The following is a 17,334-nucleotide window of genomic DNA, read 5'->3' as shown; positions in this document are numbered from 1 at the left end:
GTAACTTGATTATTTTTCAATTGATCTTTTTTGAGTTGATTATTAATTTGTCCCTAGTATTCATATCGTCCTTTGTCCACAAGTACAAAATATACATTTTTAAGAAAAGTTTTCACCAACTTGACGAATTCATTCGACTAAATATATCAAAAAAAGAAAGAAAAGCCAAGGTGATATCACTGTCACTTATGCAATTCAATACATCTAGAAATGTGCAGTTAACGCGCATCTTGACAACCGCACACTGGGCTTAAAATAAAACTTTGATCTAACAAGATTGGTTTTAGTCTCATTCTGTGAGAACTGCAAACCGAGCTTAAAATAAAACTTTGATCTAACAAGATTATTTATGTGTTAAGCCTATAATAATTGGCATGTTTTTAATGGAAAAGAAACGAAGAAATCTAGCATGTAATAGCACCATGGAAAATTCAGCAATAAGAAACACGCTTTATTGCATTTATTGATAGAATTCGTAAAAAATGAAGAACAAAAACTGAAGTAACGTAAAAACAACAGTACATATTATAAAACCCACAGATATACAACACATGTTTAGGCTTGCATGCTCTACACAGCAAGTAATCTTCTCCTACTCTGAACAGTGTTTGTAGCCCAAAGAGATGCACCATAGATCACAACATTCCCATCACCTTGAATAATCAAGCGGTAGTTATTGGGACCCTGTGCACTCTGACTGCTCCACACAACATCAGTTCCAGATAAGATCACAAGGTTGCCGTTGTTCTGTAAGGTAGCCCTACATGACGTGCCCCTTCCATTAGTCGCAGAATTCCAGAGCACTCTGTTTCGGTTCATGTACAAGACAAGGTTACAATCTGATTGCATTATGAACCTGTAAGGACCATTCTCAATGAATTCATTAGAGTTCAATATGTCACCACTGAAGAGAATATCTTCAGAAACAGCGCTATTGAAGGACAAGATAACGAGAAGCAAAAGAGACGATAATATGTTGAATGTACGTGCCATCTTTATATGTTGATGGTAGATTATGAATGCAGTAGATACAATATTGGGAGAAGAAGGATGTTGTGAAGATTATGTATGTAGTAGAAACAATACTGGGAGAAGAAGGACGTTGTGATTTGTAACGTGCATGGTGTTCTACTTATAGGACTGTGAAGAGGTGTGAACAATATTCTGACTTTGAAAATGTCTCAAGGATTAGATTTTGCAATTTTGACCATGTAGTGGTTGCTAATTCAGCAGTATTATTCCATACACTCTGAGGGACGAAAATGTCTTGGCCTTCTTTTTTGACTACCACCAACTCGCTTATGTTTTTTCTTCTGTGATGAAATTAAAATACTTAAATTTCGAAAGAATACCTTGGATATACGTACATTTAATTTAGACTATTGTATGCATATCTGAGATCACAGATCGAAGAAAATTAGTAGACTTTACGTTCATTTAAGTACAGCTTGAATCTGCTTATTCTAAATACATTTTAGTAGACTTTCGTGTATCGATCAGGTATTCAGGTACCTTGTAAGCTAGAACCAGGGGGGACAATCATGATTGAGACAGCAAATTGAACAAACACAAAAATGTGCCATCTCTTCGTCTGTCTCTCTTAATAAGCACTGTTTCAAGAAAATTTCAGCTTCTCACAATCAAAATCCGCCTTCTTCAATAACAACCCAACCAGGTACGTCGACAAAACTTTATCTCTGAACAAGTTGATAACCTTCCAACTACTTTGTTGTATCATACCTACCATATAAGCTCTAGTAACAAATTCAAAACTTCTCCATTTCCTCTCTTTAGCAAACTTTTCCAAACCTTTCTTGATGCTAGTATACTCTTCTTCTTCCTTGGTTATTTCTCATTTTATCCACTTTGTTTTCCCGAAAAGACTTCTCCAAGACATCTAGCCAGAACAATACCATCTTCTAGTGCCGAGCACCACCCCTGGCCGATATCAGGGGTCATAGGATGGAGAGCGTCCCCAGCAATACAAACATCTTCTTTATAGATTGCTCCAGGCCATAATACCTTCCATGGCCACCTGAGCATTAAAGGAGATCGAGGAGGCAATGTTTTTCAGTTTAGTTTTTTCCACAACATCCACCAAGTCTTTGGGCACGTTACCAAGATTCCTTAGCACAAATTGCTTCATCTTAGCTGGGTCATCATCCTCCCCAGCTCTTTGTCTACACAAACAATTCCATGTGAAATGTTATGCATTCAATAGAAGATTAATATAATTAAAAGTAGAAAGCGCAAGAATGTTGTTCTATGTATTCATGAGTCCTAATTGCTTGTAAGCAAAACATATTCCTGAGTACTTATTACATATTCCTGATAGCAATCTGTTGCGAAGCAGCAGGATCACTCTTTGACAAGGTCACTCAGACGAATACCAAGCAGTGTGGACGGGAGGGAAAACATTTTCAGTCCCAAGTGTTATTGGACCGTATTCGCATGTCGAAAGGTTGGTGAATAAACCTAGTGAGACACTATAGAGAACTTCAATTAGGGACATGGACTCAAACTTACTTCTGTTGGACGAAGAGTATGTGAAGAACCAGTACGTGTTGTTTTTGTCGCAAGGAATGAAACCTGACTGGAAGCCATTTCCGAAGAATTGCATGAATTTGGATTTAAAGTTGTGGGCATTTGAAAACTCTGCAATGCCCCGAGCTGCACACCTACCAGTAAAAGTTGGTCTCTGAATACCTAACCATTTTCCAACCACGGAATTTAGGATTGAGTGTTTCTACAACAACTCACACTTTTGAACCGAATTTGTGAACACACTAACGTGGCAAGCAGAGAGACCTTGATTTTCAGTACTTCTTTGACCAATACACACGCACCCCCTGCCTGATGAGTGCCACGTCAGTGTGTTCACAAATTCGGTTCAAAAAATTCGGTTGCTATAGAATTTTGGTTTAGGATTTGCAACTTGAGATGAAATGCTTTATACCAATATATACGGAAATGGGAGTGATTTTTTGCTCCCAGCGGGATTTGCTCCAAGAGCTCCAAGCAAAACAGGAACCAGCCACGTGTATACTAAAAAGAGATTCACAATTATCAAATTCCTTCCTTAGAACAAACTTCCTGATTTGCCCCCACTAAAAATAGAAATAAATAAAAAGAAAAAGAATTAAAAAAATCTCATTGTAAAATATATAGGAGTTCTTCCCATCATTAGCTAAAGATTTTTTTTTTATCTTTTTTAGTTTGAAAGAAGTGTCACTAGTTCAGCACTTCAAGTTTTTTATTTTTTTTTTTTTCCCCAACAATTAAGACCAAAAACTAGATTTTGTAACTGGTTAAGTTTTTTTCTTTTATTTTTTTAAGGTTGGGGGTAAATCAGGAAGCATATATTAAGGTGGAAACTTGATAACTGTTGACCCCTTTTCAGTGGACACTTGGTTGGTTCCTGTTTCCCTTGGAGCTCTTGGAGCAAATCCCGCTAGGAGCAAAAATCACTCTGGAAATGGTGCATCCTTTCGAAACATGTGACTTTTCAAAGAGGTGTCTAACTTTTTCAAAGAGTCACTGTGCTGTTTCGAAAAGACACTTCTCACCTATAAATAGTTGATGAATTTGGAGAGAAAAACACACCATATCACACATTTCTGATCTTTCTCTTCTCTTTCTGTTCTTAATTAGTCAAATACTATGTTGTGTTTGCTGATTCTATAGAATTGAAGTGCTAGCTTTCTATAGAAGGAAATCCGTTCTATCTTAGGAGACAGTTTCCCATTAACCTTCAAGCACTGTGAGGGGGAAAATATGTCTTAAGGACATAGTGTATCTACACTAGACTCGAATTTAACTAAGAAGTACAAGACACTTACAAGACAAAAGATTTGTATAGTTTGGTAATTGGTAAAGAGTAAGTACAATTAAGTTGTATATATAGAAGAATAGAGCATGAAGAACATCGGAAGCCACGTGTGTCTCCAACTCAGCAGTTAGTTATAACTAATCATTTTTGTTGTAACTAATTCAGTTGTAACTGTCTAACTAATTAGAACTTTGTTGTAACTAAATTCAGTTGTAACTGTCTAACTAATTAGAGAACTCTGTCTCTATATAAAGAGGTTGTAATCATTCTACAAAAATGAATGAAAAAATTTCTTCATCCTCATTCTTCATTTCATCAGTTTTTGTAAACGTCTTCATGGTATCAGAGCTGTTTGAAGCTTTGTTCTTCATCGATTCGCCATTAAAACTAAGAAGCTAGGTCTTCAAATCGAACAAAACGTTTGTTTGTTCTTCAAATCAACTACTTCAAATCACAGTGAGAGTTCTCTGAATCATCAAGTTTTTCTTTTTTCTTTCGATCTTCTTCATATTACTCTCAAACTTGTTTCATATTTGTTATAATGACATCAAATTCTTCCGCTAGCTCTTCTACATCATCTCATATGAATTCAATAAATATCAATCATTTTGTTCCTATTAAACTCAATTAGGACAATTTTCTACTTTGGAAGTCTTTGTTTCTTCTAATTCTCAGAAGTAATAACCTACTTGGTTATGTTGATAGCTCATTTACATGTCCTCAAAAGTTCATTTGTAATGATAATGGTGAGGTAACAACTACTGTTAACCCTCAATATCTTGACTGGATCAAACAAGACCAAACTTTGTTAATCTGGATTAATACCACTTTGTCTGAAGGTGCGCTTCCTTATGTAATTAGGATGTCTTCATCAAGAGATTTGTGGAATGTTTTGGAACGAAGATTTGCAGCTATTACTCAATCCCATCAACATCAATTGAAAAACATGCTTCAAGCTACAAGAAAAGGAAATGATTAAATGGGAGAGTTTTTACAGAAGATTAAAGAAATTCCTGACAACTTAGTAACTGCTGGTGTTATAATTAGTGACGCAAATTTGATCTCTTATGTGTACAATGGGTTACCTTCAGAATATGAAGCCTTTTGCACTGCTATAAGAGTAAGAAAAGAACAAGTTTCTTTTGATGAGCTGCATAATCTCTTATTGAGTGAAGAAATCACAATTTCTAAAAGGAATAGAAATCTGGTTGCTTCTTCTCCTCAAGCCTTTGCTATCAACAGATTTTCAAATCAAGATATATCTCAAAATGGTTATAATAACTCTTCTTATCAAGGAAATGGATATAACAATTATTGAGGCAGGGGAAGATCAAGAGGAAGAGGAGGCTATAATAACAATTCAAGAAGAGGTTACAATACATAGAACTATCAGAAATATTCTCAAGGATCAACTTCAGCTTCTCAAATTCCACAAGATTCTAAACCAAATAACACAAGCAATACAAGAAAAGTTCAATGCCAAATCTGTGGCAGAACAGGACATGGTGCTATTGATTGTTTCAATAAGATGAATAGTGCTTACCAAGGGAGACAACCACCCTCCAAGCTTCAAGCAATGGCTGCTCAAAGAGGCTCAGTTCCAACTTGTTCAACTCTTGATACACAATGGGTGGCTGATATAGGAGCAACAAATCACATGACTCCAGATATCAACAATCTGGCACAACACTCATCTTATACTGGAAATGACAAGGTTCTTGTTGGTGATGGTCAAAGCATTGCCATCAATAATATTGATAATTCCTATGCTCACACTTTAAAGTCATCCTTCAAGTTGAAAAATATTTTACATGTTCCTCATATATCCCAGAACTTACTCTCAATCCATCAATTTATTAAAGATAATCATTGTGAAGTAACATTTACTCCTACTACATTCTTTGTGAAGAATACTTTGGGGAAGATTGTTTTCAAAGGGACTCATGAGAATGGCTTGTATCTCATGAAGTTTCTCAGTCAATCATCTACACCTCAGTCTTACATCTCAACTCATTCTACCTCAAATAAGTCTGCTGCATTTGTGGGTGTTAAGACCACTGTTTAAAACTGGCATTGTAGATTAGGACATCCAAATCATGTTTCATTTTCTAAAATCATGTCAATGTATAGTCTACCTATGCTTGGTAGGACTACTGATTTGTCTTTTTGTTCTGCTTGTAATAAAGGAAAGAATGTTAGACTTCCTTTTCAATCATCAAATTCATGTTCTACAAAACCATTGCAATTGATTCATAGTGATTTGTGGGGGCCATCTTCTATTCCATCTATTACTGGGTTTTTATATTATGTGTCCTTCATTGATGACTAGTCCAAGTATACATGGATCTTTCCATTGTATAAGAAATCAGATTTCTTCCCTATATTCCAAATGTTTAAAAGTCCTGTTGAAAATCAACTTGAAATAAAAATCAAAAGTTTCAGGTGTGATGAAGGTGGTGAGTTCAAAAGTAATATTTTCAAGTCATTCTTAAAAACTCATGGTATAAATCTCCAGTATTCATGTCCACATACTCCTCAGCAGAATGGTATTGCTGAGAGAAAACACAGGCATATCACAGAAATTGCAAGAACATTAATAGTTTAAAGCAATGTTTCCCCAAAATACTGGGATGATATTTTTCAAACATCTGTTTTTCTTATAAATAGAATGATACCTCAAACAATGTTAGTAACACCTATTGAGAAGTTGTCAAACAAAATTCAGACTATACTTTTCTCAAAGTTTTTGGATCTGCATGCTATCCATGGTTAAAACCCTACACATCATCTAAACTTCAACCTAGAAGTATAGAGTGTGTATTCTTAGGTTACAGTTTGGATCACAAGGGATATCGATGCTTAGATCAACAAACTGGCAAAATTTATACATCAAGGCATGTGGTTTTTAATGAAACTCATTTTCCTTTTAAATCATCCCTATCTGTTTCTATTCCATCAATACCATCTACAACTAAATCTTACACGTTTGTTCCTTCATTACATCCTGACATTAGATATCCAATCTCTAATGAAGTGTCTTCCTCTGTTCCCATTTTTTAACCTATCACTACTTCAATTCTAGATCTTCCTATAGAATCCATTTCTTCTGCAAATGCTAGTCCTGTTGAACAATTAACACTTAATTCAATTTCAAATACTACTGCAATCAGCCTAGTCCCTCCACCTCCTTCTCTTATCAATCAAAGGCAATCAAGATCAAGGTCTAGACCACCTGCAAATTCTACAGTTCATACAAGATCAAAATCAGGAATCTTAAAGCCAAAGAAAATATTCACTTCACTTGCTACAAAACATCCTTTATCATATGCTTTTGTATCACATCTAGAAGCCAAAGTACCAACACCTACATGCTATACACAAGTTGTAAAGCATCCAGAGTGGAGAAAAGCTATGCAAGCAGAGTACAATGCATTGATTCAAACAAGAACATGGTCTTTAGTTCCTTACGAACCTTATCAGCATCTTGTCAAAAATAAATGGGTTTTTAGCTAGATTAAAAGAGAAAGTTGATGGTTCTATTGATAAGTATAAAGCTAGGTTGGTTGCTAAAGGATTTGATCAAGAAGAAGGTGTCAATTATAATCAGACATTTAGTCCAGTGGCTAAGGCTTCAAATATTCGAATGATTCTCTCCATAGCTATTCAAAAAGATTGGCAAGTTAAACAATTAGATGTGACAAATGTTTTTCTGCATGACACTCTGAAAGAAGATGTATATATTGTTCAGCCACCTAGTTTCATTGATCCACTAAAGCCTCATCATGTTTGCAAGCTTCACAAGTCATTGTATGGACTTAAACAGTCCCCCAGGGAATGGTATGAAACTCTTATAACAGTAGTGGTTGATATAGGTTTTACTCTCTCTCAAGCTGATCCTTCTCTGTGTAAGAACTACTTCTCAAGACATTACTTATGTTATGGTATATGTTGATGATATAATCATCACAGGAAGCTCTAAATCTTATTGTCAAAACTTGATTGATAAGTTGAGTAGAAAATTTGTCATGAAAGATTTAGGTGACTTATACTTCTTTTTGGGATTGGAAGTAACAAGAAATAATGATGGGATGTTTTTAACTCAGACAAAGTATGTGTTGGATGTTCTAAAGAAGACAAAGATGGATGGAGCAAAACCTTGTTCCACCCCATGTTCAACATCTACAAAACTTGATAAAACAAGTGGAGAAGACTACAAGATCCTATTGAGTTCAAATCACTAGTCGGTGCTCTTCAGTATGTTAATTACTTGGACAAGACTAGACATTAGTTTTTCAGTAAATCAGGTTTGTCAATTCATGCAACAGCCCAGAAGTACTCATCTTGCTGCAGCAAAGAGAATTCTTAGATATTTAAAGGGTACTATTCATTATGGTATCAAAATACAAAAAGGAATTGCTCAAAAAGAGCATTTTCTTATGATGATTGGGCAGGGTGCACTTATGACAGAAGATCAACTACTGGCCTATGTGTATTCTATGGATCTAATCCTATTATTTGGAGTTCCAAAAAGCAAACTTTAGTTTCCAGATCTTCAATAGAGGCAGAATACATAGCACTTGCCTACACAGCTGCAGAGATTTATTGGTTGTGCATTTTACTAAAAGAACTGAAGGTTTTTCTACAAGATTCTCCTATTTTATGGTGTGATAACTTAAGTGCTATTGCTTTGTCCATGAACCCTGTCTTTCATGCAAGGACAAAACACATAGAAGTTGATTTTCATTATATAAGAGAACAAGTTACTAACAAAGTTCTCAGGTTACAATATGTCAGTACAGAAGATCAAGTTGCTGATATATTCACAAAAGGATTAGCATCTAATAGATACTCAATGCTTCAACAACAACTTAATGTTGTGCCTGACATCACAAAAATCTTAGCAAGAAGTTCAGTTTAAGGGGGTGTTCATCACAGTATGAAGAACATCAGAAGTTCATGCTGTTTTGTTCAAGCTTTTTTTCTTACTCTTCAAAGCTTGAAGGGGTGTATAGAAGAATAGAGCATGAAGAACATCAGAAGCCACGTGTGTCTCCAACTCAGCAATTAGTTATAACTAATCATTTCTGTTGTAACTAATTCAGTTGTAACTGTCTAACTAATTAGAGAACTCTGTCTCTATATAAAGAGGTTGTAATCATTCTGCAAAAATTAATAAGAAAATTTCTTCATCCTCATTCTTCATTTCATCAGTTTTTGTTAACGTCTTCAGTATATTCCTAACATTTACTCCATCACACTCGATTAACACCTGAAATTACAAGGCTTTGACACATCAACTTGATATGAACTCTTAAAATAAATACTAACAGAGGTCATCAAAAACTTCCATAAATTTTTTGCAACTTCTTATTAAATAAGCAACATATCCATGTCCTACGTATGTACTAGACATACAATTAATACAATTGATCTTTATATTTTTGAAATTTCACCTTAACCTTGAGGATGGATCCATCAGTAGGTGCACCAATTTATAGTACCTTGCTTCTTCAATTGATACAACCTTGGAATAGAATCTAATTGTACCAGGAGGCAAGTCTTTTGCAAGGGTTTCAAGAAACATCATCCTTCTCATGTAATGAACTTCGTGATCTCCACTGCATTATGATCAAGTTTCAAAATTGCGCCCAGGTATAGTCATCAGTATTTACTTCATCTCAATTGAATAACATCCTCTTAGCTTGTACTAGATTTTAACTTTTCAAAAACCTTTCTCTGTCAGCCATGCGTACAGTGCTAACGACTGAGCATCAGTAGATGTTATCACAGCATTTGGTACCGATCAACTATAATGGGACATCAGACCCCAGATGGAAATTGTGCAAGCAACACCTACAGCCTTTGCGTCATCTTTAGTGTGGAGAGAGGCCAATTTTGCCAAATTAGGGGAAAAGAAACATGCTAATATCTTGCTAAACACACCACGATCTGCATGTGTGAATAGCCAGTAGGAAAGAAAGGGTCGGTATATGATAATGATATTGACTGAACAACATTATCTAATACTAACTGATTATATTAGCTCTATACAAGTTGGACGAGGAAAATAAAATCGTCGGCGTGTTAAACTGCCAATTTCTCAAGAAAACACCACAACATTACATCAACTAAATAGGTTTATGTGTGTAGGAACATAACAAATTAACAATATTCTTTTATAAACGTATATGTTCTGGGAAAACTCACTGCTTTCCTTTGACTAGAAATGACATTTCCGAAGAAGGAAATCCCGAAACAAGAGATGAAGCAACAACACTGCAGAAGTCAATAAACATACAACAATAAATCGCTTAGCTAGGATATCAATGCCTTCATGCATGTGGTCATTCTTCTACTTTCTAATAATTCAACAAATTAAGCTGTTGTAACGGAAAAAAATCACTTGAAATAAGCCACTCAAATCCTTCGGTCTACTTACCCTGTAAGTTGCTGATGATTTTGCCTAAGGGAATCCCAATGGCAAGTGCATTAATAGCCTTCCAGGCATTTGTCCAATTTAATAACGCAAATCGAGTCACTCTTAAATCACTCCATGACTCCAAAACCAAGGTTCTTAATCCCAACCTATAATCAATTTGATCAATTTTAGTAAGTCGTACTAGTAAAGATTTGGGTATCCAACTTCAAACTTATTGGTAGATAAAACATACATGGGTTACGTGGAGTAAACAACAGTGAAACACAAATAGCTTGCTCCTACCATACTAAAGATTTGGGCATCCGACTTAAAACCAATATGTGATAAGTGGAGATGCCCCAAGAGATGTATACTTTTATGTGTGGCTTAACATATCCAATTTGGGACTAAACATCTCACCACATACTACTAATCCTTACAACACTTTAGAACAAAATAAATTAATAATTTCTCAAATAGACCATGATAATGTCGATCAATTCCTTCTCAATTAGACCATGCCCATACATTTTGACTTTTCAAAGGGTTTTTTGACTATTTTGCCCTTGGTTGTATTTTGAGACAAAATCGACGTGGAACTGCTACACTCGCTGACCTACCTGGTACACGCAATCTCTAGGTGTGCTTGGTGATTGTGACTGACCACAACAAATTAGCTGTTCGATTACCCTAGTGATACGTGTCGCCGACATTATTTGGATAAAAATATAAATGAAGTAGTCGAAGCTAAGTCAGATATATTATGTAGCAATTGTTATAACTACTATCAGCAACATTATTTTTACCCATTACTTATTTTCGTTTCACAAAAATGGGAATAGTACCCTAATATGAACCTCGATATTTAGTCCAACCTTCAAAAGTTTAGACAAGTATCCACTTTTGTTTAAGGTTTTCTTGGTTTTTTCTTCCTCCCTCTTGTTTGAAATGGAGGAGAACATCACACATTCACATAAAAAAGGTAGGTTTTGTTTTAACTTACCCTTTAAAAACTTATCTATCTCGTCTTGGATGTTGGGATATAGAGTTTGGTTTGTTGGGTTTTGTTTCAATGTAGTGTTAAGGTTCTATCATTATTTTCAAGTAAATATTATAGCTTTCAATGGTTCTCGAGTTTCCATGTTGATTCTTTCGTTGTTGTTAAGGTTTTTTTAGAATACTATTGTCATAAAAGTGTAACAGTATTAAATGTGATAACTTTTATATTGTATTCAATGTGAGAACTCTTACAAGTGCTTCATTCGATGTTCTTATTCATTATGATGGTGAGATGAAAGCAGACAAACATGGGGTGATGAAGTATGTCGGAGGTGAGGTGAAATTGAGAGTGTGTGATGTCGACATTTCTTATGAAAGATTCATTAGTTTTGTGGAAGCTGTAAGTTCAAGTAGGTGGCCGAGTTTCTATTTGCGGTACCTGATGAACAAGTGCCCTTGTTGAATCGACAAACAAACTGACTATGCTAACATGATTACAAGACAGAAGAAGAACCCGACCAAAGCTATGCTAGTTTGGGTTATCAAGGAAGCGTGTGTTGTAACACCACCTTCTCAAGGAGCACGAAGAGCTACAACATCTACTCCTGGTGCGCCGAGTATGAAAAAGAAAAAAGTAGCTATTCAGTTGTTTAAATAACAGATCCTTACAAGTGTTTCACAGAGAGAAGCCATGAATGAAAATATTTCATATGAATGGAAAGAGATTCCTACAGGGCCTTCTCCGCGAAAACAAACTTTTTTGAAAGAAAAGATGTTAGCTCGTACGAAAACCTATGCCAAACCATTACAGCTTGTGGACGAAGCAATAGGTTCGTAATTTTATTTATTTATATTGTATTTAGTGATATTAAAGGACATGCTTGCTGATAGTTATGAACTGAATGTTCTTTTAACCATGTTATGCTCACAAGATAATCCCCTTGAGCAACAGATAAGTAGTGTTCATCAAGTGGAACATGATGAGATCCATGAAGTTGCTAAACCTCACAGCTTGTTGACATTCAAAAAGATCATGGCAGGTGAGAGTTGGATCACATGTGCTTAAGGAACATATTGCTAATAATGGTATGTGTACTTACTGAGTGTTGGTTGAAACATAGATTTTTGGCTTGAGGAAGTGTCAACTGAAGTGGGAAGTTCACCGAAAACCTTTTCAGATAGAATAGAATCAACTATACTTCCTGATTTGTTTGAAGGTACGTGGTTTCTATGTTTCAAGTATCATATAGTCTTGTTGCTGATATATAGTCTTCATTAATATATCGCAGCAAAATCCAATGTGGACTTTGGTGAAACTGGTGTTGGAGATCTTGATCAACCTGATTATGATGATTTTGATAGCCAAAATCTGTATGGAGATGTAGTGGTCATTGACGAATATAGAATTGCCACCAATGTAACTATTGATGAGATTGTGGGTGATGGAGATGAAGTTGAAATACTACATGATGTTGAAATAGAAGAAGAAGATGTGGTAGTATTGGATGGACCTGTTGATGATGAAGGTGTCATAGGGCAAGAAGGAGTCATGGATGATGATGATGATGATGATGATGATGATGATAGTGAAGTCTAGGTATTGGATGGAGATGATGGTGATCAATGGTCTACTCCGAACCATGGTGAAGGTGGGCAAGAAGGAGTCATGGATGATGATGATGATAGTGAAGTCCAGGTATTGGATGGAGATGATGGTGATCGATGGTCTACTCTGAACTATGGTGAAGGGTGGCAAGAAGGAGTCTTGGATGATGATGATGATAGTGAAGTCCAGGTATTGGATGGAGATGGTGGTGATCATAGTCTACTCCGAACCGTGGTGAAGAATTTTTTTGGGGGGCACGTCTATGACAATTACTAAGAATGGCGAAGGACGACAAAGTCAATTTGATTTTGATTTGGAGGGAATGGTTGATGCTATGGTAGTTTCACCTATTGACCTGAAATCCAAAGACTTATATCAAGGATGTCAGAATTTCAACTCTTCCCATAGTTCGAAGACCCTGAAGGTACTGGTTTGGATGTTACTCCTGCTCATTTGCAGGTGAAGTTTATACCACCTAAAGTTGGACAACACTACCCTACTCGAGATGATCTCATCAAAGACATGAAGTCGAATGCAATAGCAAACATATTTGATTTGCGTCATGTAAGTACTGCTCCTGAAAGGGTGGTGATGAAATGTAAGGCTGTTGGATGTACATTTCATATGTATGCAAAACTGGCCACTGGTTCTGATATATGAGTTATTATAACCTTGACAGAGGCACACACTTGTCCACAAGATGAAGTTGTTGCAACTAATCAACAAGCAAATGCTAAGTGGGTCTCAAAAGTTATTAAGTCGAAACTGAAAGACAACGTGGAATTGTTTCCAAGACAGTTGCAGCTGGAGGTGAAGAACTCACACCATACCAAAGTATCTTATAAAGTTGCATGGAAAGCCAAAGAAATTGCAATGCAAAAGGTATCAGAGTTCAAACAATCAGCAAGTACTGATTGGATATGTAGCAACAGATAACTTACATTGGTTTGCCTTGTTTTCGTGTAGATAAGGGAAAACTTCTCTCAGTCGTACCAAATGTTGCCAAATTACTGCAAAGAACTTAAAAGGGTTGATCCAGATTGTTACACCGAGCTATTGTCGTCGTCATCTCCTGAGCCCAAGTTTGAACGCATTTTCTTGTGTTATGGGGTAACTGTCCATGTTTACAAAAGATGTCTCCGTAAGTTGATTATGATTGATAGGACATTCATGAAAGGTAGATATAAGTCAGTTATCCTCACCGCTCTGGTTGCTGATGGTGACAGCCACATTTTCCCAATTGTAGTTGCCATAGTCCCGAAAGAAAATAATGAATACTGGGATTGGTTTTTCGAGAAGTTGAGAGACCATGTCATTGGGACTGAGGAGAAATTTGTGCTTATGTTTGATAGGCATCAAAGCATTCTTCAAGTCATGCCTAAAATCCTTCCTAATGCTACACATTGCTTTTGTGCACAACGTATCTCAAACAATGTCAGTAAGGAAGACACAAAAGGGAGGGTGAAGAGGGCGGCTGGAACTTATGATAAAGTTGATTTTGTTAGAATCTTGAGTCACATATCCTGTAGCGATCCGAAGGGGTACGCAAAACTTGTTAAGATCAATATAGCATATATGAAGAAATATTTAACGTAGGTGACATAAGATTCAATGTAGTATAATAGGTAATTGTTGATGGTAACTTCAATGTAGGTGACATAAGATTCAATGTAGTATAATAGCTTCAATGTAGGTGACATAAGAAATATTGAAGGTAGACAAAATAAAATAATATAATAGGTGACATAAGATTCCACACAAAACATAGGCATATATGAAGAAAGATCAATATAGCAAAGTAAGATCCTATATAAATGTTAAATTTATCTTCACAGCTAAACACATATAATGTCAAACCATGTGGCACATGAACAGCCAAACTCCCATGAAGATACTATCAGCAACTTACGGGAGTGGCAAAATTGAAGCAAAATAACAAACTTTGACTGTAGGAGTTTAACAAAATTTCAACATGTTGATAATTTATGGCATGTGTCACTTGTTTCCATGCGCCTAAATTACCTCTACGCCATGGTGGGTAGCTGCTTCTTTGGCATCCATCAAACACTTCTCCAATTCCTGTTGTTGGCTTTTACAAACACTGTCTGGATTCAATCCACAGTTAATGATATCCATTCCAACCCTCTTGCCCATTCGATGGGTTTGCATATCAATTTTGTTAACTTGGTCAGGCATTCCCCTAAGAAGGCAATCCAGAAAAGCTAGGCAAAATAGCCCACAACTGTTCCTATCAGGTTGTTTGGTCACTGGCACAAACTCACAAGTCCAAGAGGTGTTCATATCATGATCTGAAGATGGATAGCACACTTGATCACATAAGCAAGACATGACTCCAATGCTAGTTGCTCAATACCAACACTCTTACCACCAAGAGAATCATATATGTAGATTTTTCCTTCATAATAATTGTATACCTCAAGAATCCAGTGACTATGTTGCACTTGAAGTGGAATGATAATACCTTTTTCCTTGGTTGGCTTTGCTTGATTTCTAATTCTTCCTTCAAACGTGTCTAGGTGCTCTATAACGACTACAGAAGGACGATAAGATAAATTTTCTAGTCTCTGCTCAGGTGATACTGCTCTAAAACTTGGCTCTTTAAGCTTCTTTTGGAAGGTTTCATATTCTCTCATCATGAATTTCTACATCAACAAAGTCATCAGTCATGAATTAATTAATGCACATTGTCTAGAAATTGTTCAACAAAACATCAACAAATGAGAGATAACTTACAGCAAAGTAGACATCCTGAACGACAGTATATGAGTCTTTTTCTAGAATGTCATTATCCTTACAATGTTGGGTGTACCACCTGGACAACAGTTGCACATATATGCTCATAACCTACAAATCACATAAACCAATTAATTAGGGAATCTAATGTACATGTGACTTGCGTACTTACCTCATAGTTAGTGTATGAAGCCATGGTGGTTGTGTACTTACCTCACCATCTACCCACTATCCTCCATGCAGTGAATGAAAACTATGCACTGAGATGAATTGGTTATATCCAAACACTCTCACATCCGGAGAGCTATGTGCATCTTGTTTCCTTTTATACAGCTGCCAATAATACTAGAGTATGTTCAACTTAGCTTTGGTTGTGGTTTTCATGATAAAGGTTGAAGAAAAAACCTCCTTGATCAACTTATCACATTCCTTTCCAATTGTTTCTTGCCATGACCAACCCGGCCTTCTTCCCTTCTCTTCGTTTCTTAGTTCTTTTGCTTGTCTTTTCAGTTTTTTTTCCATGTGAGCCTCCATTTGAGTCTCAATCTTTACCATATTATGAACCACCATATCATCCTCCACAACATCATCATCATCCACAACATTCTCATGTTTGGACTGCTCAACAACAGTTTTATCATCATCATCCACATCATTCTCATGTTTGGACTGCTCAACAACAGTTTCATCATCATCCACATCATTCTCATGTTTGGACTGCTCAGCAACAGTTTCATGTTGATAGTCCACAACATCTTCATCAGTTGTTCCTCTGGTAGGTGACAAAGTTGGCAACACGGTTATGTCACCAGTGGTACAAAGCAAAGCAGAGAAATGGACCTTATCCATTTCATTGTTAAGGAGTGCCTCAACATTATCTTCATGAAAATCTATGGCTGTAGCCTCAGGAGTAACAACATCTGAGATAGCATTGGGCATTGTTTGTTGCAAAGGAGTAACAACTATGACTAACTGTCCAGAAGGCAATGGTGTCACATCCTCCGCAACAGTCAATTGATCCTCTACAACAGTCAGTTGATCCTCTATAACAGTCAATTGATTATTCTTCTTGGAAGGCAATGGTGTAATATCATAATCATCTTGATCATCATTGAAAGGCTCATTGGAAGGCTCCTGAACCACGTCCTCATGTAGATCTTGCTGACTATCAACTTCAAAATCTCCTCCAGTCTTGGGCATCTCTTCATTAATCTTTCTCAAAACATTAGCTGCAAATCTTTCACCTGTAATTTCTTCTGCATCATTTTCATCTTTTGACTCATGTGAACGAATAAGATTTTTTCTTCTTTTTGGTTTCTTTGCTTCCTTCTTAATGTCCAATCCTTTTGTTTTCTCAGTTATTTCACATTTGTTACGAATCTTTTGGGTTTTGGTAGCCTGTACCACTACTTTTTAACTTGATCTTGATGGCTAGACTCTCACTTGCTCCCTGTTCACTGATTTCCCCCTCTTCTTTACCATTCTAAACTCTGGACGGATTTTGCCATCTTGGAAGACTTCAATGTGAGTTCCATCTTCCAATGTTCTTTTTCTTTTCCCCGTAGTCTTAGCAGAAAGATCAAATGAAAGTTTCTTAGAAGATGATGACTTCTTCACAGCTGTTGAATCCATAACTTCTTTCTCAACTTATTTAACCTTCTTCTGAGCAAACTTTGTACTAGGTTCTTGGACAACAACATCAACAATATGGGATACTATGAATTCGTT

At 36.2% G+C, this 17,334-nt stretch overlaps 2 protein-coding genes and 1 pseudogene across 3 annotated transcripts; 1 reads left to right on the top strand and 2 right to left on the bottom strand.

The window, feature by feature from the left end:
• Positions 1–430: 430 nt before the first annotated feature.
• On the bottom strand, positions 431–10,563 carry LOC147476172 (monooxygenase 3 pseudogene; annotated as a pseudogene). Its single transcript, XR_015209752.1, has 5 exons — positions 10,501–10,563; positions 10,269–10,414; positions 9,283–10,105; positions 2,119–2,180; positions 431–2,069 (listed from the first exon to the last, which is right to left on the bottom strand). The product of XR_015209752.1 is annotated as a monooxygenase 3 pseudogene (transcript).
• LOC147476173 (mannose-specific lectin-like) lies at positions 571–993 on the bottom strand. Its single transcript, XM_086585647.1, has one exon. The coding sequence runs from the start codon at positions 991–993 to the stop codon at positions 571–573; it is 423 nt and encodes a 140-aa protein (XP_086441773.1).
• Positions 10,564–12,912: 2,349 nt separating the features above from the next.
• LOC147476171 (uncharacterized) lies at positions 12,913–14,448 on the top strand. The gene is made up of 4 exons (XM_086585646.1): positions 12,913–13,041; positions 13,312–13,420; positions 13,532–13,734; positions 13,819–14,448. The coding sequence occupies exons 1-4, from the start codon at positions 12,913–12,915 to the stop codon at positions 14,446–14,448; spliced, it is 1,071 nt and encodes a 356-aa protein (XP_086441772.1).
• Positions 14,449–17,334: the final 2,886 nt, after the last annotated feature.

Source organism: Coptis chinensis, chromosome 9 (assembly GCF_015680905.1).
Source record: "Coptis chinensis isolate HL-2020 chromosome 9, ASM1568090v1, whole genome shotgun sequence".
Lineage (NCBI taxonomy): Eukaryota > Viridiplantae > Streptophyta > Magnoliopsida > Ranunculales > Ranunculaceae > Coptis > Coptis chinensis.
This window is presented reverse-complemented; position numbering and strand designations above follow the sequence as displayed.